This window comes from Sceloporus occidentalis, unplaced genomic scaffold (genome assembly GCF_023333645.1).
Source record: "Sceloporus occidentalis isolate IW3139 unplaced genomic scaffold, rSceOcc1.0.p SCAF_9, whole genome shotgun sequence".
In the NCBI taxonomy this organism is placed as follows: domain Eukaryota; kingdom Metazoa; phylum Chordata; class Lepidosauria; order Squamata; family Phrynosomatidae; genus Sceloporus; species Sceloporus occidentalis.
In genome coordinates this window covers 36,827,193-36,854,468 of record NW_028316989.1, presented here as the reverse complement: position 1 = coordinate 36,854,468, position 27,276 = coordinate 36,827,193, and the positions used below count along the sequence as shown (strand labels likewise).

Sequence of the window (27,276 nt, the reverse complement as noted above, 5' to 3'; positions counted from 1 at the left end):
CTATTTGAATGCCCCAAATATTTTGCCATGGGCATGTCAGGGGAAAGAGAAATCCCAATTCATGAACTGTCAAAAGTTAGTTTGTATTAACTTGGAAAAATGACTACTTCAAAACCATGCAAAGAACATTTGGTTTCTAGGTCTTTTAAAAATTCAAACTTTCTTTTAACTCTGCAAGGTGTGTCTGTTGTAAGGTGACGTGAATATACGATTGGGTTTATGCAATGAAACTTTACTCTAGAAAGTGTGTGGCTTGCTGTGAAATTCTTTGACTTTTGTAAATTGGTTATTCTACTGAAGGCAACCTCCTTACTATTTTGAAGCTATTCAGGTAGAAAGTCACCTTAAAACAGCTGTTGTGAGCAGGATGACAAATGTCACTGAAAAGTGCTATTGTTGATGTCCTATTTGATAGGTGAAGGGACTATTTGTATATCAACTTGTTCACCAACTATATCATACTGGCCAAAATATGATCTGTAGCATGAATTAGGTTAAATATAGTTGTCTTCTTTAGCTTTTGAGAATGTGGCTGTTGCATATTCCTGAAAATTGGCTAAATTATATAGTCCTTGACAGGAGGTATGTTGGTCTGGTTTTGATTGTTGGTGAATAATAGGTGCTGCTTCGTAGAGTTGTGCACAGGGACGCAGCAAAGCAAGACACTGGTGTTTAAATGCATTGTCTCTTGGTATTTTCCCTTTGTATGTCTTATGTAGTTGGTGAGGTTACATACGTGGAGCTGTTTAAGGATGCAGAAGGAAAATCAAGGGTAAGTGCCGTGGGCAATCATCTGCTAGAGGTTTAAAGTTCCTCAGCAGTTTTACTTTTGTATAATGCTTGTACCAGTATTTGGAAAGTAAGTTTCATTTTTTCACATTGATGTTAATACAGATTGAGGCTTCTGTATCAGATACAGTGTGTCAATTTTTATATAAATGAGTGTAGCTGGATGCCAGGGAATAATATGTACTTTAAATAAATGGCATTTACCTAATTCACTTAAAACAGCACCTTACTTTAGGATTTCTGTTGTGTTCAGATGTGATTAAGTTGAGGATTGGAAAAAAAATCACTGCAAAGATAAATTCTGATGAGCCTAAAGTTTGTAGGACTTCTTCTGGATTATTGAACTTGTGTAGGTTTTTAAAAAAAGGAATGGAAGGAGTTGGTTGGTAGGCAGTGGATGCCAGCAATGAGGGAGGCATTTCAGTGTAAAGAATGTTAAAGCTGCTTTGTGTCTTTCTTCTTAAAAAGGTCAAACGTTCAAACTATAGTAAGTCTGAGCCTGCTGTGTGAACATGAGAAATGCAGGTTTGACTCAAGTGTAAGCAATAAAACTTGTTGGGTGTCCATTTTTTTCCTTTAATATTTTTATACATTTTTGTTTGGCCAAGGGGATGTTTTATAAAAAAAATAATAATTAGGGAAAAGATTTCTATTGAAGAATTACATGCATTTTTAATCACTCTTCCTTCTTAAATTGGGGAAATGCTGAAGGTACCAATGTAAACAATGTAATTGCAGTCCCATTTATGGAAAATATAAATATTGTAGTTCACGATATATTCTGATACATTCAGTTCAACTGTCCTCTCCCTTTAGTTGTTTATGGCATCTGTGTGTCATTTTCATATCCAGATTCTATTATGGTTCCAGGAAAACATAGTGGAAGGAGTCTGAATTTAAAAACAAAAACAAAGAAAACGACATACAAAGAAAACTAAACCACCACCTTTGTATTTAATATTAACTGTAAATTAAAGTTGTGCTTCATATGAAAGGTAGTAGCATTACTAGTTAAATGCTGTTCTTTCCCTTCCAGAACTTCTGTCATTCATTCCTAATGTCTGTTCTTTGTTCTGTTTGTCTAAAATCTTACACTACTTTGATACAATGACTGCATTTACTGATTCAGTCTTATTTGTTTTTTCCTTCTGTGTTGGCGAATCTACATCTGAATGCAGGGCTGTGGGTAAGTGAGGATGTTTTGTTTCTCCTTTAATGTTTAAACAACATATTTTAAAAGCACTTAAAACAACAAAGAAACCAATATTTAATTCTGTTTCATCAGTGTGGTTGAATTTAAAGATGAAGAATTTGTCAAGAAGGCCTTGGAAACTATGACTAAATACGATCTTAATGGAAGACCACTCTACATAAAAGAGGTATGTTTTTAATTTGCAATAGAGTATTGGATTTCTTTAAAAATGAGAAAAGAGATGTATAGTATTATTAAATGCCCTCAGGGTTAATTTTACACAATAATGACCCTTTTATTTTCCCAAAATAAGCAATGATATCAGTGGTGTCAATTCTCTTTTAAGAGGGTGAATCCGTTCTCCTTAACTTAAATTGATTGCTCAGATAAGCTGCAGCTTTGGTAAGATTGATTGCCTAGGAAACTTTCAAGACCTCTATATACAGTAATCAAACTTCAGGTAAGAGTGTTGTGTTGACATGAGGTTGGTTAGAGTTGAGATAGATGCTCTACTAATTTTCTGTGAGTTTTAAATATGTCTCAGTTACCTGCAAGATTACATGTGTAATTGTGCAAACCGCAATTTTAAGTTCCGGGGGACATGGTATATCACTCTGATCCACATCCTGTTATCTCTCCCTGGCTATGTACAGGTAAGCTGTCTAGAGAGAAATGTGTCCACAGTTTCACATGGGTATATATTATCTGAATAGTTCGAACACAAGGTTATATCGTATGCAAATGATAAAAACAGTTAACACTAAGAACTGAATCCTTTTTTGGTTTTTTTTTTGGAAAAATGTGTTAGGCTGACAGATTTCTACTTGTCCGTAGGCTAGGTAACAGCATGTGAAGTGGCAGTGCACACACTCTCAGCCCTCATCTGAAAGGACCACCTCTATAGGTGAGGGAGCTAGGTCTCCATGCACATGAAGTATTTATGCCTTCTGCTGCCACTGATAAGGATGCTAACTGCTCTTTTGGGGTTTTGTGGAATTTCAAAATAGTGCTTATATCACTTAATGGCTCTGATTTGGGATTAATAGGTGCATATTCTCTTATTAAATGTGTTGTAGGATCCAGATGGTGAGCATGCTCGCAGGGCTTTGCAACGTGGAAGTGGACCTTTTACAGGAGGACATGGCCCGGATGTAGCACCTGGCTTGATGAATTTGCCACCTTCTATTCTTAATAATCCAAACATTCCTCCTGAGATTATCAGTAATCTTCAGGCTGGTAGGCTGGGGTCCACCATTTTTGTTGCCAATGTAAGTATAAAGATGCACGGGATGTGCATTTCCAGATTTTCAGGTATAACATCAAGCTTTCTTAGCATGGAACAAAGATTCTCCTAATAGGGTCTTTCATAGTGATTCATTTTTAGTTCATGGTGTTTCATCTAAATTGGAATACATGCATTTTCAATGTTTCTTTGTTCATTTAAAGTTCTTGGACCTTCAAGTTCTCTGCTCCTGTGTACTTCTTAAAAACCTTTATAATGAAGCTGTTCTGCAAGCTGTTTAGATAAATGAACAGGTTTGTGTCTCATAGGCCTTAGGCAGATGGATAGCTTGGAGTGGCCTCTGGTTTCCCCAACCATGAGTGTACCCTAAGTGGCATGAGACTGCGACAACCAGATGCTGCAGTCCCAAGGCCAGACACCTGCCATGGTCTGCAACAGATCAAAGGCAAGGAGCGCTATTTTTGTGCTCCTTTTGTGGCTGCATTTGGATCTTCTTAGGCAGCTGCTGTGCAACTTCAGTCCAATTCGGGGGCGTGAACACTATGTTCCTGGATCAGCCCATAGCGGGCACTTTTGTCCTGTCTCTTTCAGGCACCAGTTAACCAATTTAAGATATGTAACCATCAGATCTTTTTTATGTATTCCTATGTAACTAGAGAATATTGAATTGTATACCAAGCAATTCATCTTCATTCACTAGCTTTTAATTATGAAATGTGAAAACCAGTGGGTGAAACAGATGGCCCCAATTGGGGGGGGGGGGGGGGGCTTGAAGCCGTCCATTTAGGCTGGATTGGGGCCACGGGAAACAGATGCGCAGCCCCAATCCAGTCAGCTTCCGTGCCAAATAGGAGCAGAAAAGATCCACTCTGAGGGGGAAAAAGCTGCCCCCTTGCCTCTGGAGCTGGATTTTCGCTGGCGTGTGGCATCTAAACGCCATACCCCCAAGCTGGATAGAAGCCAACCAGCATGTAATCGCTGGCATGGTTTTTGTCCAGCTTGGTGATGTGGTGCATCTATAAATACCATGCTCCCAAGCCAGTGAGAAGCTGGTTTTACCAGGCCATCTTTTTCGGCTCCAAGTTGCTTGTTCCCATCAGAACAGTTTTTTTTAATCAATATGCTGAAAAATAAAATATGTTACATTTTAAGATTTAGGGGCATCTTTGACACTGGAATTTCAATCAAATTCCTCATTCATCTGTATATGTAATAAAACATTTGAATTTATTAGGTTGTGTATGTCATCTGGACCCATACTAAAATCCCTTTTAGGATTAAAGCCTCTTATTGAGACAAAATTGTGCTGGTCTGTCTCCTGAAAGTTTTTTCTATTCTTTTTAAGCTTGATTTCAAAGTTGGTTGGAAGAAATTAAAGGAGGTGTTCAGCATTGCTGGGACAGTGAAACGAGCAGACATTAAAGAAGACAAAGATGGCAAGAGTCGAGGAATGGGAACAGTGACCTTTGAACAGCCAATCGAAGCTGTTCAGGCAATATGTATCCTAATAGAACTGAAGTGTTTTATCTAATGTGGGTTAAATATGAAAATGTTCAAAGGATTTTTGCATAACACCAGCACATTTGACTTTTCTGTGTGCTTGGATGTACTGTATTCTTAAATTCTGCAACAAAGAAATGGTTAACTCTTTTGTGTGCAAAATAGTTGGCAACATGCATATTTTATCTGAAAGTTCTAATAGTGCTGAATGTAGTGCTGAATACATTATTGACGGCAAGTATAAAATGGTAACGGCAGTGGTGTGGGAGTACAATTGGGCCATATATTGGAGTGGCATTAATGGGAGGAAAATTAGAAGCATCTCCTACCTCTGTTGAAACGAAGTGTCACACATTTTTATAATAGGGATTTATAGACAGCAGATTCTTAGCAAGTAGAAAGAGCTTTCTGGCCTACCTATGAGTGTATTAATTATATGGATGACATTTTATTGAGCATTGGTGGTGGATAAGAAGGGAGAGGTTACCAATATATTGATGAAGAAAAAACTTGGGGTTTAGGGGGAAAGGAGCCTGATGGTTCTCCATCCTACCAGAAATATTGCCTCCCTACCATTTGTAGTTAAAGTTTATGACTTTGAGGAATGTTACTTTTTTCCCCTGAAAGGCAGCACAGCATAGTAGTTGAAGCATTGGACTAGGACTCTGAACACTAGGATTCAAATCCCAGCTTGACCATGTAAACCCACTGGGTGACCTTGGGCAAGTCACACTCTCTCAGCCTCAGGGTGACAATGACAAGCCCCTTCTGAACAAATCTTGCCAAGAAACCCCCATGATAGATTCACGATATGGTCACCATAAATTGGAAATGACTTGAAGGTACACCACAATAACAATCTTTTCTGTGGGGCTCCTAGTTGAAGGTGGATCATGAGGCCAGCACACTGGCAGGTTTCTTTTGGCTGGTGAAGATTTGCTTGCAAAATTTTGTTGATGTAAGTAATTGTCAAGGAAGCTGCTGCTAGAAAAACTGTTGTTGTAGTCTGCTGTGTGTGCTAGTGGTTGTTTGAATCTTGGTTGAGTTCATATACGTAGGCTCCAAATCAGTGTTACTCAAAGTGGTGGTTCCTGGACTGGTGCTGATATCTGAGCTATTGGTTGCCAGTCCCAGGATGTTTCCACAAAAGAAATAAAGAATGGGTGAAAATGCAGTATTTGTCCCTGGTATGGCACGGGGGGATGACAGTCCTGCACATCAGATAGGCTCAGTAACAGTGCCCTTGCCTTTCGGATGATAAATAAGTTATCATTTTTACATAAAACAAATAGAATCATAGAGTTGGAAGATGCACGAACTCGCAAGCATCTCCGACAAATGTCCATCCAGCCTCTGCTTAAAGACTTCCAAAGAAGGAGATGACTCCACCACTCTCTGAGAGAGTGAGTTCCACTGTCAAAAAGCTCTTACTGTCAGGAAGTTCCTCCTAATGTTGAGGTGAAATCTCTTTTCCTGTAGCTTGCATCCATTGTTCCATGTTCTAGTCTCTAGAGCAGCAGAAAACAAGCTTGCTCCATCCTCAATATGACATCCCTTCAAATACTTAAACAGAGCTATCATATCATTTCTTAACCGTCTCTTCTCAGGCTAAACATACCCAGGTCCCTAAGTCTGTCCTCATAAGGAAAGACACTTCACCATTTTGGTGGTCCTCCTTTGGACATGCTCCAATTTGTCAACATCCTTTTTGAATTGTGCCCAGAACTGGACACAGTATTCCAGGTCAGGCCTGACCAAGGCAGAATATGCTGTGATGGTAGCAGCTTCTGCATTCTTATATTGGCAACCTGACCAAAGAATGTGGTGAATGGGGCTACATTACAAGTGGAAAATGTTATTTTTGGAGCATTACTTAAATTAGGAAACATGCAGGGATAGCTGTGTTGGCCTTTTAATAAATCCAAACAAAAATCCATGTGATACCTTTATTGGCCAACCAAAATGCACAATATACTTGTTGCAAGCATTTGAAGCTCTCTGGGCTTCAGCAGGCAAGCTGTTACAAACCAAACAGGAGGAAAATATACTTGGAGATGTTAGATACCTGCATGTTCTTTCAGAGCTTAGTAAACATGGTATGCTGGGAAGGATATCTTTTGCAGGCAGGCTCCTCCTCCTCCTGGCCATGCCCCAATAGGGAGATTTTCAAAGTCCAGGAAATTTAAAGTCCATTTGCATCTCAACAGGGACCCCTCTTTTGCAATCTAATTTTTTTTTAATCTAAATACTGGGGGAACAAGACAGAAGTGCTTAACATACTGATCAGCTCTCAGGACATGTTTGTTGGTGTGCCATCAAGTCATTTTCAACTTGTGATGATCCTAAGGAATTTTCTTGGGAAGATTTGTGGAGAGAGGTTTGTCTTTGCCTTCTTCTCAGACTGAGAGAATGTGACTTACCCAAGTGGGTTTCCATGGACAAGCAGGGATTTGAGCTTTTTTCTCCAGAGTTGTAGTCCAGCACTCAAGCCATTACACCATGCTAATTCCCTTATGAGGTACATAAAGAAAAAGCTGCTGTGTTCCATTTTTATTAGTTTTTAGGTAACTCATTTCCTTCATAGAAAAAAAGAAGTATTTACAATCCCCCCCCCCCCCCCCCCAAATATCCACAGGTTCCTTATTCACAGATTCATCCATCCACTTTTTGGAATATCAACTCCCATTAAATACAACAGTGGGGTAATATGGTATCCCATATATAAAATGGCAAAATCAAGATTTGCTTTTTGGAATATATATATATATATATATATATATATTTTTTTTTTTTCCAAAAAGCAATTCTTGATTTTTCCATTTTATATATGGGATACCATATTACTCCACTGTTGTATTTAATGGGAGTTGACCGTCCATAGATTTTGGTATCCATGGGGAGTCCTGGGACCAAACCCCAGAGGATACCAAGGGCCCACTGTATAATCAGTATGGGGTGGAAAAGGGTTCAAATTATGGAGGAAGAGATTAGGAGCCAGTAATCAAATTAATGATCCTTTCATACTGACACCTTCCAGTTTGAGTTAGCTTCCTACCCTGCTCCCATAACCCACTGATCTTTCAAAATAGTACCCAAGGTTCCTGGAGCTCTGCTTTCTTCCTGTATTTCCAGGTCAATCATGCAGTATAAATGTGTTCTTACATTAGAGCAAACAGCTAGGTAAAGACGTTTTTGTTTTTGGCAGAATTTGGAAGATGAATGGCTCAAGACTGCATGTTACAATGACATGCAGTGTTTTCTACTTCCTGTTTCATTTGAATAGTTTATGTTTTTAACAGATTTAAAATTTTTATAGTGTAATTTGTAACTGTTGTATGTTGTGAACTTTTAGCTATGTTTATTTTAAATGTTATAAGCTGCCTTGAGCCTCAAACTGGGAAGAAGACAAGAAATAAAAAATAAATCGAAAAAGTTATCTAATCTATCTGAACAGGCAATTAAAATGTGTACAGTTGTCCCTTCCAATTCATGGGGGAAGCTGTTCTGGACCCCCCCTCATGAATCAGAATAACTGCAAATATTGGAGCTCCATTGTTCCTCCTGGCTTCCCGTCTGCAGAAATTCAAAACTGAGAACGGGAAGTCAGTGAATCCGGAGGGACAACTGTAATTCATAGGGTGGGGGTGGGGTGGGGGGTATTTGAATGATAATGTCTGGTTTAATAGTTGTTACTCATGGAAAATAGACTTCTTAACCTCATGATCAGCAATGTTCAATGGACAGTTCCTGTTTGATAGACCAATGCATGTTAAAATGGTGAGTTGTCATTTACTTTTTTCAGTGAAGGCTCAGACAAAGTGCAATATTCTAAAACCCTTTTTCTTGTTGTTAGGATGATAAATCAATTCCTCATGACGATTTCCGTGTAGCAGACAGCAAAACATCACAGTTGCCCCGTGAGTATAAACTTTTTGTGGTTGTCTGTTAATCTACATTTTGATTTCATTTTAAAGTCTTTAGATTGCTTCTGCCTTCAGCTGACTATGGCTGCAGGGCATCTCTGGAGCAACAGAATCCCTGAAACTTACGGAGAACTTTGCTTTCAAAGGTGGTCTTGGAGGCATTGGAATGGGACTTGGACCTGGTGGGCAGCCCATAAGTGCAACCCAGCTGAGCATGGGTGGCGGAATGGGAAGCGTGGCTCAAGGTCAGTATACTTCTCTTTTGGGAATTTTAAAAGCAGTGTTTTGCTTTGAGGTAGGGGAAACCTTTGAGGAATTTTGTTTGTCTTCAAATATATTCTGTTTAGACCCCAACCTGTAATCTAGGAAAAAATGAATAGTGTGTGTGGGGGGGAGGGGGGTTTAAGATAAATCAGGAAGCAAAGATATTTCTACCTTTTAAAACAGTCTCTTTGGTACTAGTGCCCCATTAGTGGAATTAATTAGTTGATTAGCTCCCCTAGTGCCTAATCTGTTATCTTTCTGGCACTAGGCAAAGACGGTTGTTTTTTTGCAGGGGGAGAGTGAGCAAGCGCACACCATCAATATACACATTTCTGTATTTGTATCTTAACCTGTTTTAATTGTTGGCTTTATTACATTCTCCTCTGTATTGCATTGATTATACTGTAAATACTTGTGGGAGCAATTTCACTGAAGTAACTAAATCTTGAAATCTATTTACTTCTTCCCCCCCCCCCCCAAGGAATGGGAGTAGATGGTCCAGGCTTTGGAGGAATGAATAGGATGGCTGGAGGTAAGTATTTCCTATATTTAGTTTGTTTCTGTGTAAACCTTGTGAAGTTAGTAAAAAGCTCTTTGCTTATGGTTCAGGTGCTGGTGGATTTGGTGGCATGAAAGGAATGGCAAACATGGGAGGATTTGGTGGAGTCAACCGAATGGGAGGTAAGTGGACACCTGCTCTGTAAATTAAAATTTTAATTTATCTAGTGCCATTGTAAAAATAAGAATCTGTTTATAGGAATGGGCAGTGTGGATGACTTCAGAGGGAATATTGGCACTGGAATGACTGGTGGCATAGGAACAGGCATGGGAGGCATGGCAACAGGTATGGGAGGTAAGCTCCATGAACTTGTATCTTTTAGCCTCCCCCCCCCCCCCAACAACAATACCCAAAAAAGAATCCTTAAATTTATGGTTCAAGAGCTTAAATGATGTGGAAGCTTGTTGACTTGTCAACCTCTCATTTTTTTTAAGATTTCAATAAAATATGTGAGATACAGTACTTAGAGACTCATTATAAAATATCACACAATAAAACCTTCATATTCTTTTTCACTCTTTGAAATTTGGTATGGAGATTGAGCTGGGTTCATACTTGAAATGTAGAATATATTTTTATATGAATATTATGCTATTTTTTTCCAGAATGTTTATTACTTAATGAATTTACTGCAGTATAAACAGATGGGCAGACTTTTAACAAGACTGCCTAAGAGTCAAGTTAAACCAGGATGATAAGAACATATCATTTTATTAAAAGGCATTTGAAATCTGCTAAGCTTGTTTAAAAAATTAAGGCTTAAAAGAATGAAATTATAATGGTCTAAATCAAAGTTCCCATGAAACACTGTCAGTTGCAGGATAAAATGAAGCCTTATTTTGTCACTTGCATGTGCTAGAGCCAACTGCAAATGCTTCTGCATTAATGTGCATGTTTTTAAAATACAAATGGTACCAGCTAGAGAGACTAATAAATATTGGTGGTTTTTTAAAAAACCCTTTTCCTCCCAACTGATGTTAGAATTTATTATTTGTAGAAATCCCCCATTATTGCCAATTTACAGCTACCCAACTTCCAATTACCTACCTAAGCTAAGGAATTACAGAAAATGTGTGTACTGTGTTTCCTGCAGATATGTTCCGTGGTGGAATGGGTGGAAATATCGATAGAGACTTTGGTCGGAGTGATATGGCTATGAACCGTGGTTTTGCAGACTCATTTGGAAGAATGGGTATGACCCTTGGTAAACGTATACTTCTCACAGAATCAGGTGTCAAGCATGTAGCAAGCAGATCATTTTCATGAGCGAACATTGTCATTTCATATTCATAAACTGCCCACCACCAGCAGCAGAGATTTGCTTATGAAAAGTACTGAGTCTTCTTTCTGGAGATGACAAAATACAGGGTTCTTCTTATGCTACTTTTTGAGAATGAGTAAAAGTAGAGGAGTAGTAACTTGATTCAGTAAGTGAATGACTATTAGCCATTTGTTCAATCTCAACTTTTAAAGAGAGCCTTATGCAAACCAGTGAACTTGTTGCTTCGTTGCAGTTCTTCTGAGAATATGTAATTTGCATTCTGTGATGGAAAGCATTCAGTGAGACCATTGTAGTGAATATGTTTCACTAGTTATATTAGCTTCCCCTAGTTTTGTGGTTTTAGATGAATATATTGCGTGGGTAGACTTTCAGAGGGAATGACTTTGAGATAAGAAAGAGGTTTACTAGAATTCCTTATCTTCTAGTAAAATAGAGTTATATAACTTAATCTTTTTTTTCTGTCCTTGTTTAGGTGGTGCAATGGTTGGTGGTTTTGCAGGAGCAATGGGAGCTTCTAATATGGGCCCAGTAGGATCTGGAATGAGTAGGTTGATCTGTTTCAACCAAATATATTTTCTGGAACAGAAGAAATTTTAACTATTGTACTAGGTGGACCCAGAAAGCTTGGTAGCAGCAGCAAAAAAAAATTGATTGCATATTTTCCAGTTTATATGGCTCCAGTTTTAATTGAAGTTCATTAAGATGTGGTAGTTTGTTATGATGCACAAGGTAGCATTTCATTCAGCCACATGTGTTCAGGGTTAGCTTTAGAACTGAAGTGTTTCCTGTGGAATAAGCTTCATTTTAAACTATCTAGGGTGGAGTATTTCTATAAATATAGTGCATATTGGGATGTGGAGTTGAACTAATTTACTTGAATAAGCACTAGCTGTACAAACTTTTACATGACTGTTGACTTTATATGATGCTTTGACATCTTATCCTTAAGAAGAAGTTTCATAAAGTTGTCACGCATGTGTGGTTGCAAAATAAATCAAAGGTGCATGTGCTGTATTGTGTTAACAACATTAACTCCTTTCCATTATAAATGTGAACATATTTCCAGTATATATGTTGGAATATGATTCTCATTCTCTTCCATGGTCACACTTATATTTTGGCATTTCCATATTCATGACAAACCTTGTGCTTATTTGGAGAACAGGCTTGGATGCATGAATCTCTATAATAAGAGACTTGGGAAACTGCCTTTATAACATGTCAGATGCCATGTATTGTACCTGGGACGCCCCCAGCCTCCAAATCTCATTGCCCCAGCCTATGCCCTACCCTAGCCAAGGGCTGTGGAAAAGCATGTCTGGCTGTTTACTGGGACTACAATCCCTGCTGATTTTGCTGGGGAAGGAGGGGGGAAGAAAGCTTAGTCTCCTGTCTTCTTGGTACAGTGGGCAGCAGTTGCTACCCCTGGCCTTTTTGAGCACAGCCGGAGTCCTCCTTGGTTATATCCTCAGCTGGGCAGTGAGTAAGCAACACAATGGAGCATGGGATGAAGAAAATTACTTGTTTTGAAGCTTTGGCCCAGCCAGCTGACTTCATGATTCCCCCCCTTGCTTCTGGGAAACGGGTGGGGGGGGGTCAGAAAGCACTGTCCAAAAAGCCTTGTTCCCACACAAGGCAATAACTGTTCCCAGAGATTATGTGTGTGTGTGTGGGGGGGGGGGGGGGGTATCATGAAGCACTGTCCAAAAAGGGGCTTTGCCAATTGTTCCCCAGAAGTGGGGGCATCACAAAGCTGGGTCCAAAAAAGCCTTGTTCCCATCAAAAGCAGTAACTTTGTTCCCCAGAAGCAGGGAATCACAAAGCATGGTCCATGGAAGACAGTGCAGTATGTTTGTACCCAGGGAAGGCAAAATGCTCCAGTCCCCAGCTTGTCAGATAAGTGACGCCTTCCTGTATCCCAGTTTATAGGACTACTATGTGACAGGCGTGGTACTGGTAGCATCCAGTTAACTAAATGGACAGTATATTGACATCATCATACATTAGTTAATTGGAAAAAGCCAGTTCCACATGCAAAATATTGTGTCCACTTTGAGGAAACTTGTCTTCATAAAATCTATTTAATTGTGAATCTGAAACAATTTAAAGGTTTATTTATTTAGAGTATTTATACCCTGCTGTTCAACCACAAAGGCTCTCAGAGAGGTTGTATTTACTGTTAAGATACAAGTTTTACAGATGGATTCTTAAATCTCTCTGTTCCTCCCTCCATACGTTTTGCAGGTAGTGGAATAAGTGGTATGAACAGCATGACTGGAGGCATGGGCATGAGCATGGGCATGGATCGGATGAGCTCCACTTTTGATCGAATGGGGCCAACCATGGGAACTGGTCTGGACAGAAGTATTGATATGGATAGAGGATTTGTACCTGGCCCAATGGGAAGTGGTGTGAGAGATCGAATAGGCTCCAAAGGCAACCAAATATTTGTCAGAAATGTAAGTATGTGAATGAATTAATTAGTATTGTAATTCTCTTGCCTTTTCTCCTTATGTTACTATACATTACTGTATGCTTATATTTATTTTCAGCTTCCATTTGACCTGACTTGGCAGAAGCTTAAGGAAAAATTCAGTCAATGTGGTAAGTATTAAAGCACAAATGTAGTTTCATCTCAAACAGAAATAATTAAGAGTAGAAGAGTGAGGTGTCTGTCAGTGCTTTCCATCTTTCAATGTTAAATGTATAAGCTCATGTGAAGCCCCTTTAGGTCTGTCAGTGAAACTCAGGTGTGTGGCAGAGAATTCAGGGTCATGTTGTGAAATTCCTGTAGGTCTCTGTCAAATCTTGTTGAGCTTCCCACCATTGCCGAAGTGGGAAAACTTACCCCTGCAATGAATCCTGCAGAGGATTACCTTTTTAAGGGAAACTTGTTATTTATTACTGATCTTCTAATTGAGAAAAACCAAGTAATGTGGGCTAGTTCATACAGCAAAGCAAAACAGTTCACATTAACTGTAGTTTAGATGCAAAATGATAGGTTAAATATAGTTTTACTTCCAAGCCAACTACAGTAGACCCATTGAAGTGAATACACCTCATTTGTTATGTCCTGTTGATTTCAATGGGTCTGTTCTTCTTTGGTTTATAATTGGATTTAGCTGTGTAATTGTAGTCAAACTATACATGGTTCTCCAAGAATCTCTCGATATTCTACCATATAAGAGCCTCAAACTATGCCATGCCCATACATAAAGAGAAACCTATTTGGCCAAATCATTGTTTGCAAATTGATTTCATTTGATGGTTTTATCAAGCTAAAGTTTGGATGACATTGGGTTTTGTATCCAAATTCAGAGAAATCATGGTCTCGGTTTCCTTCACCTCGGCTTTGTTTGAAATCAGTGGTATATATTAAGACTACAATTAAAAGCTTGAAAGGTATTTTAATGCACATTTAAACTTCACAAGCAGATTTTAAGATAATCCTTTTTGGGGAGTACAGTCAGCCCTCCTTATCCACAGATTTTTTTAATGCACGGATTTAAGCATCCACGGCTTGAAAATATTTTTTAAAAGTATACATTCTAAATAGCAAACTTTGATTTTCCATTTAATATAAGGGACACCATTTTATAAAAATGTGTCATTGTATTTAATGGGACTTGAGCATCCACGAACTAAACCCTAGTGGATAACAAGGACCCATTGTAAAAGAAAGATAAAGTAATAATACTTTTACTGGTAACAGTTTATCCTTTTGAGAAGCCATGCTGCAGTTAAAGCTACACACTGGCATCCCAGTAAAATACAAACATCTACTTACAGTAGGTCCAGAATTCAGGGACAATTTTAAAGCTGTGTTTTGACTGGAATGCCTATTATTTCTACTCGGGGAATTTTAAGAATTCACAAAAGTTCTTAAAAATATGTCGCTAATGTATCCATTTATATTTACTTGAGGAGGCAAGGGAAGGAGATGCAACATAATCAAAGCAGTTAGAAGACAGAATAGATGGTATTCAAAAAGAGGATACAAATAACAGGAGCAAGCACAAGGGAGAGAGTAAGAGAAAGGAATGGGAACTAAATAAAAGTTTTTTTGTAGGTAAGTCGGAGTAGATACGTAAAGTGTAAGGCAGACAAGCAGCTGAGGTGTCATGGGATTTGAGGTGATAGAGAGTGCATTAGTTTCAGGGGCTTTCTTCCATGTGGCTACAGCATGCCATGTATAGATGATCTCATTCTGTTTCTCCAGCTGGTAGGAAGACAGGAAACCTGAGACTTGCAATTAAAATTTTAACTTGTAGTTTATGAATAACATACAGTGATTATGGAATTTCTATTTTCATCAGTGCATTAAAACTAAACTGAATTTTATCATTGTTTGTTCAGGTCATGTAATGTTTGCAGACATAAAAATGGAAAATGGAAAATCGAAAGGCTGTGGGACAGTCAGATTTGACTCTCCAGAATCAGCAGAAAAGGCCTGTAGAATAATGAATGGCATAAAAATCAGTGGCAGAGAAATTGATGTACGTTTGGATCGCATTGCATAATTTATAATTACTTATTGAGGAACATTCCTTTTGTCAGTTTAGCTTGTCTCCCTCACCCCACTCTCTAGAAGTTGTTTTTAGTAACATTGTATGCTTTATTTGAGTTGGAAGAAACTTTTAAACCCCACCAGCCTTCAACAGTATAGTGTTTAATATACTGTGAACTTGTTATCTGACTCTTAATGAAATTTGGTTTTTGAAGAGAACTTTCTTGACCTGTTCAGTGGTATTAATCTCCACATCTTCTCTAGAAGTCTGGAAGCTGTGGCTATTTAATACCTTTCTAAAATCATGCTAAGTGTCTCTGGTCATTCAGTTTAAATGGATGGTTCTACTGTTTTTAATAAAACAAGCCATTTTCTCTGTTTAACAAACACTGTATACTGAGACTTGTTTTATGTCAATTTCCCCATGATGAAATTGTAATGTAAGAAGTATGTCTCCTCCAACCAGCATTTGTTTATGTGCTTGTTATGGTCACTGCTGTTCCTGTCTCTCAAAGAATACGCACTCATTAATTCTGATAGTTTAAAGCTTTAAAGTGATTTTTATGTTATAATGTGGAATTTCTGTAAATAATGTTTTAGAGCCCAAAGGGAATTCTAGAGTTTTTTTTATTTCACTAAATGAAGAAACTAGTCCTTTTATTCCTTGTTTTTTTTAATCCTTTATGACAGAGTTTAATCAGTTCCCACCAAACTTAGTCACCACAGATTTGGAAAGGATTGTTTCCTATGATTCCAAGTTCATAAAGAATTGATAATATTGCAAATGCTAGGTACATCACTAGACAGACTGCCCCCAGTTTTTTGTTTAGCTTCCAGCCATTCAGATGTACAGCCAGAAAAATGAACACGATGGAACAAACAAGAGAAATGGCAGTGTAAGTCAAGCCACTGCTGTTCACTTGCACAGGACCTGATGTGTCTACAAAGGCTGTCTTTATAAACCACGGTAATCCCAAACACAACAAATCAAATACGTTGGATCCTACAATATTTGACATGGCCATATCTCCTTTTCCTGCAAGATAAAACACAGTTTGTCAGTCTTAAGGGAACACTTCAGCTGTGACCTTATATAGTATTTTAAAAACCATCTTCTATGCCCAGATCATACCAGTTACTAGCATGGTTGCTTTTCAATCCTAAAATGTCTGGAAATAGTTTAAGTGTCTTAACTAGATAAATACTCTCTTGCTAGATAAATCCAGCATCCTGTTGTATAATATTCATCTACAAGTAGTGACTACCCAGTTGCCTTTTTGGAAGCTTGCAAGTCAGAGAAGAAGTCAGTGACCACTTGTTTCTGTTTCTGGCACCTTGTGTTTTTATTAAATGCCAGGAAATCCTTCTTTCCAGTTTTGAATGCTTAGGGATTTAGCAGCTGGTACTTCATGACAACAAAGAAAGTAACATGTGGGGACCTGGTCTCCATTTTGCCAATATGTGTTTCAATATGGGGAAATGTCTTCCTTCTTCCATTGCAAACTACTCTCTAGTGGTGTGGGCATCAAATCTTGGAAGACTTACCTTTTCTGGCCACCAGCACACTTGCAATTGTATCTGGTATACTTGTTCCTGCTGCTAGGAGTGTAAGGCCCATTACGGTGTCTGGGATTTTCAAGGTTTCACCTATAACATAAAAAACCGAGCCATTTGTAATGGCTTAAAGATCAAAGAGTGGATTTCAGAGGTTCATGCTAAAGTCTCAAGGATAACTTTTAAAAATAAGTGGACAGATAAATATACTGCAGTTTGGTGTCTTGCACATTAAAGAATCAGTCTGGAAGATGAAATACCTAGCTTTGAAAATACTGTCACCAAACAGCATGAAAACCTGTATCAGTCTTCCTCCAAGTACAGGAGAGACTTGCTGTTCTTGACAACTACATGTCTCCTTTGGTATGATTTCAACTAGTATAATCCCTTCTGTTACTTTGGCAGTTTTGTCACATGAGCTCTTGAGGTCATATGAACTGCTAAACCATTTTAATGATGTGATGTTTAAAGAAACACATGGATTCCCATGGGAGGAGGGGTGTAGTCTGCTGATAATCCCCATGCAAAACGTTTCAGATAGCATTCCTGTTCAAGTTCAGTGGAAAAGTAACTATCAATTCTTTAATTTCTAAGAAGTGATAAAAGGATATGGTCTTTATTATTGCAGGTGTATTTTATGATTCAAAAATTATAAGCTATTAGTGTAGCTTTGATTTAGTTTCAATGTTTCTGATGCTTGAATTGATTAATTATTCAGTTTACACAACAGTCGTTTCCTACACAAAGTCTGAATTCAGATGAGCTGTCTAATGTGATCTTCATTTTCTGCTGCTTATATTTCAGTTGCAGTGACAGATGGGATTCAGAAAAGAATCCAATAAAAATCTTAGGCTACATATGCACTGCAGAAATACTCCATTTTGGCTGAATGCTATGGAATTCTGGAATTACAGTTAGTTGTGGCACCAGAGCTTTCTGACGGGCTAATGTCTCAGAAAATTACAATTCCCAGAATTCCATAGCATTGAGCCATAGCAGTTGAAGTGGTGTCAAATTGGCATATTTCTCCAGAGCGGATACAGCCTAAGTAGCTGTAAAGAGATGGTCACAGATTATTTTTAAAAGAAAAACCATTACAATGATCCTATGCTCTTCATCCCTTGCTTTCCTTTATTCAAATTCAAAATGCTCCTATGATGTGACACTGACATAGCCAGACTCTGGCAGCAACACTTCCTGGAGTAGCCATACTTCCACTGCATTACAGGGTTTCAGCTGGAAGGAATGGGTGGAAATGAGGGGAAGTATTGCAAAGCAGTACACTATGATGCACCAGCACAACAGTCTTTTGACTGGGTCTTAGGACTATTGTAACAGAAAAATTACCCAGCTGAAGAGCCTATATTAAAATACAACCCCTCCACCCTGGACAAGAGGCAAAAACTAGTAGTAGTAATATCTGGGTTGCTGTTATAGGAAAGGAATCATACTTTGGTCTTTTTAAAACCAAAAGCACCTTGTTCATGGGAATGATGTTATTGAGATACAGCCAAGCTCTGGATGGAAAAGACTAGGAGGGTTGTTACAAGACTAGATAATACTTGGCTAGATGGACAACAAGTCTGACATAATGCAAGATGGCTTGTTAACAAAAGCTAGTTTACTCTTCTAAGTTCAGTGGCTATACACATTAACAAATGTTACTGGAAGGCCTGAACAGACAGGCCAAAATAAAGCTGCTTCAGGTCACTTAGGTATGCTGTTTAAATGATACACACATCTTAGGAGGCCAGAAGCTGTGCCAAAGCTGCGCTCCGGCCTCTTAGGACACATGCATCATTTAAACAGCATACTTCCAGAGTGTCTCAAAGCAGCTTTATTTTGGCCTGTCTGTTCGGGCCCTTAGATTTCATTTCCTATAAAAGGTAGCATGAATTAGTATAACTTTAAAAGATTCATCATCTTCCCTGTTATGAGAAACCACTCCAGAGTCAAGAAGGGGCAGCTGGATTTTACATAAATGGAGAGTGGTTTGGAGGGAACGCAGGCTATCTTGACAAAACAGCAGCCACAAGGTAGTGCTTTAGGGGAGCTTTACTATATAAGATTGGAGCCAATTTCTGACTAGTTTGCAGTAAGACCTGGACTATTAATAAACTTCACAGAATAAATCAGGTTTGTGGAAGTGCATGGTATGAACTGTCAAAGTCATCCAATCTTAGGTGTAATTGCTGCAGCAGAAACACTACTGAAACTTAGGATTTGTGTTTGACACAGCTACATTTCTGGATATGAAAGAGAACATTACAGTACTAGGCTAAATACGTACCCACTATCGTTACCATCCACACAAGAATGTATGTAAATGCAGAAATCCACACTGCGGACATGAGAAATGTAAGCATGAACCATTTCTTCCAAAACTGTCGTCTGCAGTCAGGTGTTGTCAAACAGAGTATCGTAATAATGGGAAGAGAGAGCACCCACAAAACTCGCTTCAGATCTTCTTCAGGCACAGTGAATACACTTGGAGGATCTGTCAGATGAACAGAGAACTATATAAATATGAATTCTTGGGTTTGTTCTTTTAAATAACAACATGCTTTTTATAGCCTGGGTATGGTATTTACCTATTGACAATGCTACCCCCATTACATGTTTATAGGACTTAAATGTTCAAACAAAGCCTCAAAGAAATGCATTTAAAATAACTAGTTTGCCATAACACGCAGGCTTCATGGTGTTTAGATCTATTAAAACTGAACGAGATTCTGTGTCAGAAAGTAAAATTTGGGATTCCATCTATGTCCAGGAAGCAGCCTAGAGTTCAGGAAGAACTATTATATAAGCTTGAATGAGTGTGAGCAGGCCTAGTTACAATTATGCATCACTAGAGTCACTGTTATTTGAAAACACAGTAGCTGCCAGGTTTAAGTTACATTTGTATGACAACTTAAGATCCTAAAATTGGAGAGAGATTGTTAATCATTTTGGAGTTTACTTTCTAAAACCCTTTTAAAAAGTTCTTTTCTTGTAGAAGGTGTGCAAGTATACCTTCAGAAATTGTATCAAGTCCATGTAAACTTAGTGAAAGTTGAGAATAATCTGAATCATCGTGAAAAATTCTGTCTGCTGTCGACTGTCGCCGAACAAGTGGTCCAGTCTCCTCCTTCCATCCAACTAGTGGCTGTTGTTCAATCTCTTCTATTGGCACTGTGAAACAGGCACAGCAAGGGCTAAACTTCCGCATGATGTACTGGTTGATTTTAATGTCAAAGCAGAGAAGCAAAATATAGACTCCATATATTAACAAGAGTGAAGCACATTCGTACCTAGAATAAATTAAGAATTCATGTAAAAACATCTGTGTTGTTTTCAGATAGATATGAATCTCTTGCCATTCAACTCTATTGGTTAATCCAGGTTCTAATATAAGAATGGGAGGAATGTTTTATTCACTTACTCTGCATCTTGCATAATATTAAACATTTTAACATGTCCCCTTTCACTTGCCTTTTCCCCCCTGAAGGAAATATTCCCAAACATAGGGCCAGAACAGACTGGCATAAAAAGCCGGCTTGCGGGAATGGTGTTCAGACGGCACACCCCTCCAAGTCACCTAGAAGCCAGCTTCAAGCCGCCTGGCCGTTTACACTGGGTCCAGCTTCTGGGTGCTCTAGTTGTGCGCCGTTTATATGCCTCATGCCACCAGAGCACCTTAAAGCTGGCTTCCTGCCAGGGCAGGGCAGAAGAGCCAGCTTTTTGCCAGCACAAAAAGAGCGGCCATTTGCTTCTCCCTTTTCAGCCAGCAAAAAGGTGGATTGGACCCCCATCCAGTTTAGTCCTTTGAGACCATCTGTTTTGCCCCATAGTTTTCTGGTAGGGGAATTGTTCCAGTTCCCTGATAGCATTAGGTTGCCTTTTTCTGTACTTTTGCCATATCTATATTTGAGATGTACATGTGATCACTGTCAAATGAGTGAGTTCTACATCACATGGAACTTGCTTTTTTAAAAGAAACAACAATGTTCATTTTGAAACTGGTTCCTGATGTTTCCTGCTTGTAGAAAAACAAAGGCAATTACTGAAACTTCCTCTATTTCTTTTACTGACTATGACATTGATTGGAACAGATTAATCTTTCCAGGTCCAATCATGCTTATTCTGCTCCTCTGCCAAGAATGGAATTTTAAATATGTTACATGATAATAAATACCTTGACTCAGCTGAACTGCAATGGAAATACATCAAAACAAGGTCCATAAAGCATTTAAAGGAATCCCATTGAGCACCTTCCTTTAACTTATTACCAAGATGAACATAAATGCAATTTTGAAATATTAAAATCAATCTCTTTTGAGTTTCTAGCAGATTACAAGAACATAGTTTTAGTTGGGCTGGCTAGCAGTTGACCATTAATAGAAAAACTAGTGGGCACTTACCAGTAAACTTTGTTGTCAATGATCATTGCAAGAACGGCTGCTGCGCTAATAGCATAGGCCAAACAGTCTCTAAACAGCGGCCAGCAAGAAAGCCTTGAAACCTACCAAATATAGTTCAGACATATTTTTACAGCAATAAACAGATGTGTCTACTGCCAACATTTTCAGATTTTTCTAGCGTTTGAGCTGTCTTTGCTGGTACATATTTCAAATTTTGGGTCTTTCTCCAAAGACATGGTTACTCTGCATGTATTTTAGACCTGTCAATCTGTAATGCCCTGACTCTATGTCACTCAATGAACACACTTCATGGATGAACCAGCAATTTTTTATTGAAGAATGGCCCAACAGCACATCCTTTGCCAGATCTGACATTACAAATACTACAGCATAAGCTTAACTATGAAAACTCCCCACAATCACTCCTCTTTCCAATGGCCTGTATTCTTTTCCCAGGCAGAATAGCCTTGGATCTCACAGCAGCTTACTCCTCCCAACACACCAGGCCTATGCTAACATGACTACAGCATGGCTTAAACAAGGCTAATTTTAACATGGCCTGACATCTGCCCTCCCAAAACAGCCCCTATGGTATAATAAGAGAAAGCCTAAGATATACTACAATAGCAAAATACATAACATTAATCAAAGGTAGTAAGTATCAAAGTTATAGAATGTATCAGTTAGGCCCAAGTTTGTCAAGTCATTTTTTTCAATTAGTTTAGGTTCTCTGACATGAATGTCCATCACTCAATCTGAATGTCCCTGAGGAACATTCTTCCACTGTACAAAATACTGCAAATGGCCTTTGTGCCACTTACAGTCCAGAATTTGTTTGACTTCGTAGTGCTGTTGGTTATCAATCAGTGGGGCTGGAACAGGAAGATCCTGGTGCCACACATTGCACATGCATGTACACAGGCTTCGAATGCACAGGATGTATACAGTGGTACCCCGGGTTACGAAAGTAATTCGTTCCGCCGCCGCTTTCGTAACCCGGAAACTTTCGCTAGCCGAAATGCCCTTAGGCGCTAATAGCGAAAGCCGCGATTTCGTGTGAAATCGCGCCGAAAAGCACCAAATTTTTTTTCGTAACCCGGAATAACCTTCGTAACCCGGAAACATTTAATTACATGGATTTTTTTCGTAACCCGGAAATTTCGTAAGGCGGCGCATTCGTATCCCGGGGTACCACTGTATAACGAAATGTTTTTGGGAGGTCCAATTCCATTGCTACATTATTGGCAATCCTTTTAATAGGAAAGGGATTGATATACTTAGGTCCCAGTTTCTTGGAAGGTAGCAGACTCTAAGAAACTTGGCTGACAAATAGACCATGCCCTCCACTTTACATTTCCACTCAGGTGCCTTTTTATGGCCTGCATGCTTATTGTATGCATCTCTTGTAACCTTTGTAAAAAATACAAAGGTTACAAATAATCTTACACCCACCCATCCACCCCCACCAATAAAAACAAGGCCTGCATGATTTTAAAAAGTTTGCTGAAATAAAAATGTTTTTGCTTGCTGGCGAAAGGTCAGTAGGAAGAGGGCATGAGAAAACAGTTTAAGTACATTTCAGTACATACCACACCAGATAATAGTCCACATGCTGCAGCGATACCAAGAAGATTGTAGATTGCAGAACCTAGGATGGTGCTGACTCCAATATCTCCCTTTGTGACAAAAACTCCTGAAAGAAAAGCATCACTCAACAGAATTAATTTTGACTTTCACAAGAGGAAAGAATTTGGTGTGCTGCTTAAACCATGGCTGATCTTTACCTAGAAATGCTGTGACTAATTCAGGGGCAGAACTACCAGCTGCCATGAAAGTTGCTCCTGCAACATCTTGAGAGAGACCAAGTGCTATAGTAAGGAACAAAAACAGTCTTTGTTGAATATCAGAACTATGCCTAATTTTCATTATAACAACATTGTGTTAGCATAACAATGCCTTAGTTCTATCTTGAAAAGTTGCCTTTCTTTGAAGAGGCCACAATTCAGTGGAAGAGTATGAGCATTGCATGTAGAAGAGGCCACAGGTTCATTCCACGGCATCTTCAGTTAAAGGAATCAGGTGGGAAGTGTGATTTGTATGCTGAACCCCACTTTTGTGCCCTTGAATTGCCCCCATTCATATTTTCAATGGACAAAGGCAATTCTTAAAGGCAATTTTCAGTTCAAACCTGGCCACAACTACATATAAAAGTGGCAGTTTTCCTCTCTTCTTCGCCAAACCCATTGGGGTGGAGGGGGAGCAAAAACAGCAACCTAAAATCATGTCATAGCAGAGATGTGACAGGGAAGTGTTCTAGTAGGAGTGGCAGATATGAAAACTGGCCACCACTCTGCAGCTGCCCACTGAGGCAAGGGCTGGGAAAGTTCTCAGACAAAACTATACTGGGTGAGATAGACAAATGGTCTAATCTGTTTTGAAGTAGCTTTCTGTGTTCTTAAATTTCCTATATTATAAGAATCTCTCACTACCTTCCACTCCACAAATCACTCTTCAAAATTGGTGACTTGTTTTTGAAACTCAGACTTCCGGTTGGCAATGGCGGAGCAGTGAGATGTGTCTCTGACAACTGAGGCATGCTTCCCTTTCAGGATGTCATGGGGCAGCCCTGTTACACCTAGAAATCTCCTGGGCAAAGAAGACTTGGGGGAGGCTACCTAGTTCCATTTTCCTGTCTCGGACATCTGATATCGCAACTTAGGTTGTGGAAGAAACGAGAGTGAGAGCATTTTTCTCACCCTGACTGTGGTGCCCATTCAGGCAACCAGCACCACCACCAATTTTATTTTGTGTATACAAGGAACTTAAACTGGTAACATGTGGTGCTAACCAGTGTTTTTGAATTGTGGTCCTTTGAAAGAATTGGGACTAAAAAGTCTTCCCCTCCAAAATTGAAGCAGACGGGAAAAATAAAGCGGCTTCCAGCTGCTTCGGGGGCATGCTGTTTATATGATGCATGCCACCAAAGCAGCCAGAAGCTATTCTGAAGCCAGCTATCATGGCCTGCATCTTCCGGAAAAAGAAGTGGCAAAAAACTGCTCCTACCAGCGGCCCACTCAGGACCGCAGCAACTGGCTGCCACAGTTCCTAGCAATCGGGGCAGGAGTGGCATCTGGCCGTTCCTTTTGCCTCGTCTGCTTCACCCCTATGTGAAGAGGACTGGAAAAGAATTCACCAAACTTCAAACCTGAACTACAAACTACACTAACTTCATCTGCTTCAAGCAAAACAGCTGTAAAATAACACTGAAGAAATAAGGTTTCAAAGTTAATTTTACAGTTCATACGCTGAAGATTTTTCTTTAGAGATAAGGAACAAAACAAACAAGATCGTGACTTAGCTTTGAGCAGATGAGAACCAAACTACAGAAGCAAAATAAATTAAAAGTACAAAGAAGGAGAATCAAGAGAAGCTGCCAGGAGAAAAAAGTAACAAGACAGAGAGAGAACTGACATCTGACAGATGAAGGAATCCTTATAGAATCCAGAACAAGTTAGATAGTGAGATTCTTACAAACAAGCTAATAAAATGTCGGTTAGGCAATGCAACTGTTATATGGATTTGTAATTGGCTGACCGGCCAGTTTTACAAATCCAAAGCACCCAAAGGGTGCTCAGTAATAGCTCCTCTTCATCCTGGAGAGAAGTGACCACTTGGATGCCACAGGGCTCTGTCCTGGGGCCAGTGCTATTCAATATCTTTTGCAACAACTTGGACAAAAGACTAGAAGGCATGCTTATCAATTTTCCAGATGGCAACAAATTAGGAATAGCTAATACACCAGAGGAGATGAGCAAAATTCAAGAGTCTTAATATATTAGAAAGCTGGGCCAAAACTAACAAAATGTATTTCAACATGGAGAAATGTAAGGTACCACACTTAGGCAATAATAATAATAATAATAATAATAATAATAATATGCACAGACATTGTCATGGGCCAAGAACTGCAGGACTGGTACCTGGAGAAAGAGTCCAACGAAGAGACTGATGAAGGGATCCAGGCAAATCTTCCAAACAGAAAGCAGCCTGCACCAATGCCTTCCTTGACTTTGGCTGCTTGATCAATGCCTTTCTCTTAACCAACTCTCACGGCAAGGATGTTTTCTATCTGTTTGTGATTAGCTGCCTCTGGCTGCATTATCAGTCAGAGGTTCCCTCCCAGCCAATTTGTGTGGGTTTTGGTGAACTAGGACAGAATAGGATGGGGGATGCTTGGCTTAACAAGACTAATAAGGGATGTAGGAGTCCTAGTAGACCACAAGTTGAATTCAACAGTGTGATGCAGCAGCTAAAAAGGCCAATGTGATTCTGGACTGGATCAATTAACATATAATGTCTAGATCAAAGGAAATAATAGTGTCACTCTATTCTGCTTTGGTCAGGCCTCACCTGCAATACTGTGTCCAGTGCTGGGCACTATAATTCAAAAAGGATGTTGAGAAGCTGGAGCATGTTCAGAGAAGGGTGACCAAAATGGTGAAGGGTTTGGAGAGACTTGGGGAGCTGGTTATGTTTAGCCTGGAGAAGAGACGGTTAAGAAGTGATATATGATAGTCCTTTTAAAGTATTTGAAGGGATGTCACATTGAGGATGGCACAAGCTTGTTTTTGCTGCTCCAGAGACTAGAACATGGAACAATGGATGCAAGCTACAAGAAAAGAGATTCCACCTCAACATTAGGAATAACTTCCTGACAATAAGAGCTGTTTGGCAGAGTGAGGTGGAGTCTCCTTCTTTGGAGGTTCTTAGGTGCTTTGATTGTGAGTTCCTGCATGGCAAGGGGCTGGACTGGATGACCCTTGTGGTGGTGTCTTCCAACTCTATGATTCTATGAAATCAGAAACATAAAATGCCCACTGGAACAAGGATAGTCACCACTGCAGCACAAGCACAACAGAGTGCTAGAAGACCTTTGATTGAACAACCATTAAAACCAACACATGGAAATAGGTTACTGTTGGAACAAATTTAAGAGTGGAAATTAAAAATGACATGAAAAATGAAATAAAAGATGTAATTCAATCAATAGATAAAATTATGATGGAGATGAATCTAATAAACACCAAGACTGATAATTTGGAAGAAGACACTCAAAAATGAAAAGCAGATAGAGTTGCTTGGTAACAAAATGTTAATATTCTTTTAGGAAAATTTATATATAGAGCTCTGCCTGTCAGTAGTAATTTTCCTAACTCTTTTCCATATCAGTTGAAAGCCTCTAGAAAATAACATTTCTAGAGGCTTTCATTTAGAATCTTATCATATGATGTCAGATTATAATTGCTTTATTACATACAAACACATACATATTGAATGAGGTGAACAAATCACAAAGCACAAGGCAAGGTACATTACAGTGTCTACCAGCCATGGGCAACAGTTAATTTGCACACTTTCTTCATCTGCACGAACATTAGTGAATGTGAAAAAAATTGTGCAAATCACACTATTACGACGCAAATGTGCCAAGAGTGCAGCACACATTGTCAATGACCAGATATCATTGCAAGTACAGCTGCAACAGTTTTCAGACAGTATAACCCCAATATAATGTCATGGTGTGAAAAGCCCCATGGTGAAAAATAAATGTCATTTGCTTAGTTGTTTGATATGGCTATATGAACCATGGAAGTACAGTGAAATGATATACTAGTCTTTGCCAGCCAGCTTTTACTATTCATGTTGGATATGTTTAGCGACGAGCTACAAAATGATGAATAACACTTTTTGTAACAGATTTCTAAATTGCACTCACTAAATTGCACAGAATAATAATCTTGAAGGGCTGTTTAGTTTTGTAGGAGATGACTGACCTTTTCAGAAAGCGCCACCACATATACACAAAAAGGGAGAAAAAAACTTACACTCGCTGATAATCTCCAAGGAAGGGAGGAAGTAATCATCGCACACAATGGACACAGCCAGAAACATATAAAGAATGATTATGAAATAGATAATGATGCCTCCATCTTCTCGCTCCTGTTGCGTAAAAAAACCCTCTGGGAATTCTGATGATGTGGAGAGGATACATTGGCTCCT

At 39.1% G+C, this 27,276-nt stretch overlaps 2 protein-coding genes across 2 annotated transcripts in view; one reads left to right on the top strand and one right to left on the bottom strand.

Moving 5' to 3' along the window:
* MYEF2 (myelin expression factor 2) overlaps positions 1-16,155 on the top strand; it is a 23,778-nt gene extending 7,623 nt beyond the window's left edge. The window contains exons 3-18 of the mRNA XM_089538800.1: positions 720-772; positions 1,968-1,975; positions 2,075-2,168; positions 3,058-3,249; positions 4,570-4,723; positions 8,452-8,501; positions 8,578-8,641; positions 8,794-8,892; positions 9,393-9,443; positions 9,521-9,592; positions 9,669-9,764; positions 10,564-10,662; positions 11,225-11,300; positions 13,001-13,211; positions 13,305-13,356; positions 15,109-16,155. Coding sequence (XP_089394926.1) covers positions 720-772; positions 1,968-1,975; positions 2,075-2,168; positions 3,058-3,249; positions 4,570-4,723; positions 8,452-8,501; positions 8,578-8,641; positions 8,794-8,892; positions 9,393-9,443; positions 9,521-9,592; positions 9,669-9,764; positions 10,564-10,662; positions 11,225-11,300; positions 13,001-13,211; positions 13,305-13,356; positions 15,109-15,272 — 1,535 coding nt within the window. The 3' untranslated portion in view covers positions 15,273-16,155. The remainder of the gene's footprint in view (positions 1-719; positions 773-1,967; positions 1,976-2,074; positions 2,169-3,057; positions 3,250-4,569; positions 4,724-8,451; positions 8,502-8,577; positions 8,642-8,793; positions 8,893-9,392; positions 9,444-9,520; positions 9,593-9,668; positions 9,765-10,563; positions 10,663-11,224; positions 11,301-13,000; positions 13,212-13,304; positions 13,357-15,108) is intronic.
* Positions 15,953-27,276, bottom strand: LOC149307274 (sodium/potassium/calcium exchanger 5-like). Its single transcript, XM_089538801.1, has 8 exons — positions 27,102-27,276; positions 23,001-23,084; positions 22,806-22,909; positions 21,217-21,317; positions 19,829-20,106; positions 19,104-19,310; positions 16,805-16,906; positions 15,953-16,295 (listed from the first exon to the last, which is right to left on the bottom strand). The coding sequence occupies exons 1-8, from the start codon at positions 27,166-27,168 to the stop codon at positions 15,973-15,975; spliced, it is 1,266 nt and encodes a 421-aa protein (XP_089394927.1). The 5' UTR covers positions 27,169-27,276; the 3' UTR covers positions 15,953-15,972.